This window comes from Zingiber officinale, chromosome 6A (genome assembly GCF_018446385.1).
Source record: "Zingiber officinale cultivar Zhangliang chromosome 6A, Zo_v1.1, whole genome shotgun sequence".
In the NCBI taxonomy this organism is placed as follows: domain Eukaryota; kingdom Viridiplantae; phylum Streptophyta; class Magnoliopsida; order Zingiberales; family Zingiberaceae; genus Zingiber; species Zingiber officinale.
This window is the reverse complement of record NC_055997.1, coordinates 9595417-9601969: the sequence shown is the minus strand read 5'-3', so window position 1 is coordinate 9601969 and position 6553 is coordinate 9595417. Positions and strand designations below refer to the sequence as shown.

Here is a 6553-nt window from a genome sequence, read left to right as displayed (position 1 = left end):
TGGTAAGTAAAGATAAGTCACTAGAGGAGAGTGACTCGGTGAGGACGTGTCCCGATTGAGGGGATAGGTGGCGTCAGTCCAATTTATGTCCATTTCAAAAACCTAAATTGAGGCTCTGACTAGATTCTGGTCTTAAGAAGATAGGATCTAACTCATAAATCTTTATAAACTGTTCATGCATATATTTTTTCTAACTCTATATTGTAGATAATAGACCTTTGAATTTCCACGTGTGGCAACTGACAGAGCTTGATTTCAAGTTTGGAGGCAAAAGTTATGGTCTTCGGAAGATTGTTGTGTCAAACCAGCAGTTGGAGGCACCTTGAGCTTGTTGGAAGGCGCCTTGAAGAGCTTTGAAGGTGCCTTCTAGAGGATAAAATTGGAAGTTTGCCTATTTTATCATCATTGAAGATTAGGGGATAAACTTTACTTGTGGAGGTGCCTTAGAGGAGCTTGAAGGCGCCTTCCACAGCCTATACAAGCCCTGTTTAAGCAGTATTCAAGACACAACTCTTCTACAAGCTTGTACGTGTTCATTTGGAGTTCTGACTGCTCCGGTTTCCTACTACTGCTCTGCTATGATGCAGATGTGCCCAACTACTGCTAAGGAGTCCTCCAACACCGAGCCTGATCCGATCATCTTCGAGGGTGTTAGATAACAAAATCTTAATACTATACTTAATTGTTACATAAAGAAAAGTGTAGTGTGTTACACTCTTTCTTATTTTTGTATTGTATTCGATCCCCTCTTCTAATGGTTCCAAAAGATGTATTTTAGTGAATTACCCATCGATAGGTCTGAGAAACTTGGGTCTTGAAGTAGGAGTTGCCAAAGGCTCTGAACCAAGTAAAATCGACTGTGTCTGTCTCTATCTTCTTATTATTTTTTTAATTTCTGTATTTTTCTGCTGTGTACTTTATTTTCAAAATCTAAAAGAACAAGTTTTTCAAAACCGTGTGATTCACCCCCCCCCCCCCCTCATGTGCAACTCAATCCAACACCCTAGTGATAGGGGTATCTCGTTACCGGACTTTCTAGAGCTACTTCTTTACTTAATGACGTTAGAACTTGGGTAAACTCTCCAGTGTGACTATGCGGGAATTATGCCGGACTTTAGTTAGAATTCCTACACAAGTGTAAGTATGGAGTTAGGTAAGTGAACAATGCATAGGGACATTAACTAGCATCATAACGAAATCGAAATCCTAGAATCTGTCATCCTTCACTCACTTACGCTCATTCTCTCCCTCTCTTCTCTCAATCTCTCTCTCTTCTTCCCTTCTCTCTCTCTTCCTAACATTCGTGAGCTAGGATGCAAACAATGCAAAGAGGTGCATGATGTAAAGAGGTGCACTGTGTCTCCCTTGTGGGTTGAGAGTTTCGTGCATTGCTTGCATAGTCCGTCAGTATGCAAGCAATGCAAAGAGGCACACGATGCTAATATCCATGACTCAAACACAGTCATCATCAATGCATCAGTATGGTAAATATAAGTACATTCATAAAGATGATCTATCAACCATATGAATCTATATGTATGAAAAGATCTAATAGGTGCCTACTAAATAACATATATAATAATGTTAACACCTATAATTCACCTCATACACGTGTGTACAACTACAATATATGAATATATAAAGTATGAGACTATATCCTTTTGACCTCTAATAAATAACTAATGGACTCGACCCTTACTTTCTAACATGGTATCAGTTGATGTCATAGAAGAATCTATATTCTATGTGTTATATTCGGGTCCTGTACTATCAACTTGTCGCGTCCATGGTCGTCCTCGACCATGACTACAAATAAGGTTGACTCTCTAAATGCCATTATGCTAACACCAAGTCAATGCGTACCCACTAGACATTCAACTAACCTAATAGTAAACTAAACAAGGTAGTGAATCCAAAAGGTATAACAACACTAGATCTATACCTTATTTTCTATAGCTCAGAGATGACCTGTTGTTGCCAAGTCCTAAAACTTAAAAGTCACATTGAGTAATGAAATCGTAAAATATGAGACACAAAAAATAGGTCTCGTATATATGTGACTCTGATACCAATAAATTGTCAAGCCTCAAAGGAGTCTCTGCCCAACAAATGGACAACATCTACCCCTTATGACAACGTATGAAAGCTAAATATATAGTCACACGGCTGTACAGATATAATAACTACAGCCTACAAGGCTGGAAACATAATATAACCACGCAAAATAATAAGCAACCTACATGGCTGAAGTAAAAACATAGCGGAAGAAAATACATAACATAACCTACACAACTAGTACAAAACACAACTATGCTAAATAACTGACTAGACTACGTACCGGTATAACTTACCTCAATAAGTACATAACCAAATAAAAGGACACCACAAGTCAAAATCCACACACAAGTTATTCAATACATAACCAAGTCTGAAAAACCAATAATGCGAGTAAAAATAATAATGGAAGAAAACACTCAATGTGACATGGGACTGGCGGACATGATCTCCAAGTGATTCCATAAATCCTTTACCTACTCCCTGGGGAAAGGAAATTAGTAAAAGGGGTAGTGATTCCGGGTGATTCAGCGAGTAATGGACATATACAGTGCATGAACATAATATATATAGAGATATTCAACACTATATAGTCTCATAGGGAAATAATCAATAAACATAACAAAAATGCCATAATATCTGTCCATATTTGAACTATGTGCCAAGCACGTAGTAAAAGCAAGTGAAAAGGGTGGATCTACGACAGTACTGCTCGTATCCACTATAGCATCATAAATGGCTTATCCAGCTACTGATAAACAAGTCAATGTCAAGCACAATGATATCTCAATAATATATAAACATATCACAATCATATGGATGCAATCAATCACAAGCATATGCAATCACATATTATATGCATATGCATGACATGGTCACTCTTGCCCACCCCTCAGCTATCACAACCCCTGCATGGTTGAGAGGTCGGGACAATGACAACTATACACACTACCAATAGTTACTACTCCTAAGTGGTGAGAGTGGATAGTTTCCATAGTAACTATTTAGCTATATAGTAATGGGGTCTTTGCTGCTTGTAACTCTAGCTACCACTACCCCTGAGTAAAGCAAGTTGGGCATGACAGGACAAGATGCACTCACTACTCCAAGTACACTAACCTGAGCAGCCGAGTGAGCAACAAAGGTCAATGACTCTTTCGACCACAAGGGAGACATAGTCGTCGACAAGCATACAATGCTATGATGAGCAAGATGCAAATAATTATTACCACAGATACATCAAACAACTATGCCACAGTATAACCAACATGTCCAACAGAGTACATGTATATATAACAATCAATATAAATAAACAAGATATCCAGTATTTACTAAATATCATAGATGGTAACGAGAGACTGTATAGATATGGAGTTGATCATCTCAAAGATCAAGCAAAATATGTATCAAACTCAAGAATAACGTGAATTATGTCAAGGTAAATACAACAACTATCCAAAATATAGTTTATGTACTAAGGTCAAAGTACTAAAGAAACAAGGTAAGAAGTATCCGCATCATGTGTGTAATCCGTGCCAAATAACTCCCATGTTGCATTACTCGTCTCAATCACTATCCTGCATCAGTATATACAATTTAGCTATCTTCATATAAATTAAATAGCTAAATTAAATCTCTTAAACTAATTAAGGTATCCCTAATCGAAACATGATCATCAGTTAACTCCCCAATTAATGTTTAAGTCTCACTAATACCATTCATTGCTTAATTAAATTAGAGTTAAGCCAACGTTACCCCTAATTTAATCCACATCTTCATTAGATTATGTTTAACCCTCAATTAACCCTAACCATTCCACAATTCCTTTGCATCCAATTTCTTATTCCTTGATCAACATGATTCTTGGAGTTCTTTAATTAGCTAATCTGATTTTATTGATCAAGTTAATCCAATTTCATTGATCTGCATATAATTAATAATGAATTAATCCATTCATGAGACCATTAGCCAACCTAATAGTTGATTTAATCAAGATATGAGGACAATCCTATTCAACCTAACACTATCATTAATGGATTAACCAATCCAATACAGAATGTACTCAATTCTCCATCAGCCTAATACTAAGCATATCTTACCCTAAATCAGATCTGCTGCTACTCAGCGAGGAATCAGATGCAGTTGTGATGAAAATGGAACTCTCCACTCAGATTTGTAGTCGCTCGATGAATATCCCAGATGCAACTGTGAGGAGATGGGGATCTCCTCTTCAAGTCGTTCTCGTAGCACGACAATGAACAAAGCGGCTAGGATTGGCACAGGTGAAGAGACGATGGCACACTGCGAAATGGTGTCAATGTCGATCTCATTGATGAAGGTGGAGGGGATGGGAGAGAGGCAATCAAAAGAGAAATAGGGCATTGTAGCATTTCCCTACTCGTGGCAAAAGAAATCGGTGCATGGTGGATCTGCAGCGGTCGACCGAAGGGAAGAGGATTAGGTGGCCTCTAGCTCTTGGCCGGAGAGGAGATCAGGTGGCCTCATGCTTTTGGTTAGAGAGGGACCGACGACAACATGAGAGAGAGGGAGATGGAGATATCGAGAGGAAGGGGGAATCGAGCATCAGCATAAATGAGGGAGAGGAGAAAGGATTGGGGAAAATTATGTGAATAGGATTAAAAACTTAGGTTTAATTAATTATGCCCTAAGTTCATTTCTCAATCAACTCCCACTTAAATGGTTATTCCAAACAGACTTTACCTAAGCCTAATAGACTAATCCCCTTAACATATGTCATGCATACTCTATTTAAATCCCAATTTTTTTAAAAAAAATTCTAAAAAATCCAATAAAATTACTTCTCAAATAATATTTATTGTTTAATTGTCGTATCTTATAAGGAAATGGAGGGAAAGTAAAGTATTATGTTTTCCTTGTGTGAGAGGAGGGAAGATTAATTAACGTAACATATTTTGTCTTGTTTAGGAGACCAGGGAAATGAATAAAGGTTAAATAGATAAAATTATATAATTACCCTCATTTTTTCACATACACAAGTGAAGAGGCCAAGAGACTATGACTATGAAATTGTAGCTCCATGATAATTTGATTAGTAAATCTTAAGGGCGGCAAGGGTCTCTCCATTACCATATTGCTCGTAGCTATTGGATGCAGGTGCAGCGCTATCCTTGATGGAGACCATAAAGCACTTGTCTTTGCGTTCATCATGTTTCATGTGTTGCTGTCGACGCTCAAAGATGCAAAATGCTTCACCCTTGTGAAAACAAAAGGAAATTTTTTCTTGAAAAAAGAAACATATTTTTGAATCATGAAATCAGAAGAATTTCCATAACCAAGCATCCAATAGTAAGATACAAGCAAATAGGCTTTCAGATTTGAAGGAAAATAGTTAATCTTTGGCGTTTTCTAATAGACAACACGCGATTGAGTCATAAAAATATCAATAGAGCCCTCAAGTTTCAGAAAAAGGATTGTAAAAGATAAAATCAATCGATAGGGGCAATAAAGAAATTGGGATTTTGTAGGTGTAGATTCATGTGGCAAAAGGTGAAATCGTTCGTCCCAGCGCCCCTGTCGCACCAGACTCCAGGTTATCACGAGAGAGGTAAATCACGGTAGTCAAGAGGGCAAGTGATGGTGGGGTGAGTTGCAAAGGGTCCGGGGATTTACACCCCGACAACCCTGCGGCTCCACCCCACGATTCAACCCCGCGACCTCATGTGGCAAGAATGCCACCACTTACCATCTCAGATGACCCGTGGGGTCTTGTAGGTGTAGATTCATGAATCATAAGGAAAAAGTAATACCTATACATGAAGATGTGCTGTCCAGAACCAAGGAGGTGCTTGTAGAGGCCACATTTCTTGAGAAACCGCGCAGCTTCCACCGCAATGAGCTCTTTAGAATTCCTCTGGTGCCCTACTCCCTGTGGCGTCAGCGCCAGGTTATGTCTCTCCTAGTACCTCACTCCTAGCCAATCCGCGGCGCCAACAGATCTATTATGTACGAGAAGACGGTTGATGAGTCCTCCGCTGAGATTATCTTAATCAGGATGCGTCAGTATGACCTCGGTGTCTGAGGAGATGGACTCAACAACAAACTCTCGGTCATGTTCGTAATCCAATGAATGGACCGCCACTTCCTGAGCACCATCAATGCCTCTCGTCATAGCCGGATGGAATAAAATTCTTTTAAGTTACCCTTACCTTTCTTTACATCTCAAATTAGGATATAAGAAAATCTTTCATTTTATGAGTAAGAAAGATTAAAGCTTATTCTTTTATATCTTTCCTTTTCTTACCTCACTCCCTCTCCAACAAAGTTTAAGTGTAATTGTTATAAAAATATTATTTGAAATGAAAATTCTTTTAAGATTGTTTTTTAGCAAGTTCAAACTTTATATAAAAAATGCATTAAGTGTGGAATGAACAAGCAACCTTCAAATCTTTAGTTTAAGGCTCTCTCAATTGTGCTATCCTCGGCAATGTTTAAGTTTTGAACCCTTAAATGTATTTAT

The 6553-nt window shown here is 38.3% G+C and overlaps 1 protein-coding gene across 1 annotated transcript; it reads right to left on the bottom strand.

The window, feature by feature from the left end:
• Positions 1–5125: 5125 nt before the first annotated feature.
• LOC121994598 lies at positions 5126–6205 on the bottom strand. Its single transcript, XM_042548580.1, has 3 exons — positions 6104–6205; positions 5780–5962; positions 5126–5290 (listed from the first exon to the last, which is right to left on the bottom strand). Exons 1-3 carry the CDS (start codon positions 6203–6205, stop codon positions 5126–5128), a joined length of 450 nt encoding a protein of 149 aa, XP_042404514.1.
• Positions 6206–6553: the final 348 nt, after the last annotated feature.

What these genes read in the sequence shown, in the direction of transcription:
- LOC121994598 (XM_042548580.1), bottom strand. Translation starts at nt 6,205, where the DNA reads ATGACGAGAGGCATTGATGGTGCTCAGGAAGTGGCGGTCCATTCATTG. An exon ending in CCATCTCCTCAGACACCGAG is followed by an intron (nt 5,963 to 6,103) that starts GTCATACTGACG and finishes CTGACGCCACAG; the next exon opens with GGAGTAGGGCACCAGAGGAA. An exon ending in CCCACGGGTCATCTGAGATG is followed by an intron (nt 5,291 to 5,779) that starts GTAAGTGGTGGC and finishes TGTTTTCACAAG; the next exon opens with GGTGAAGCATTTTGCATCTT.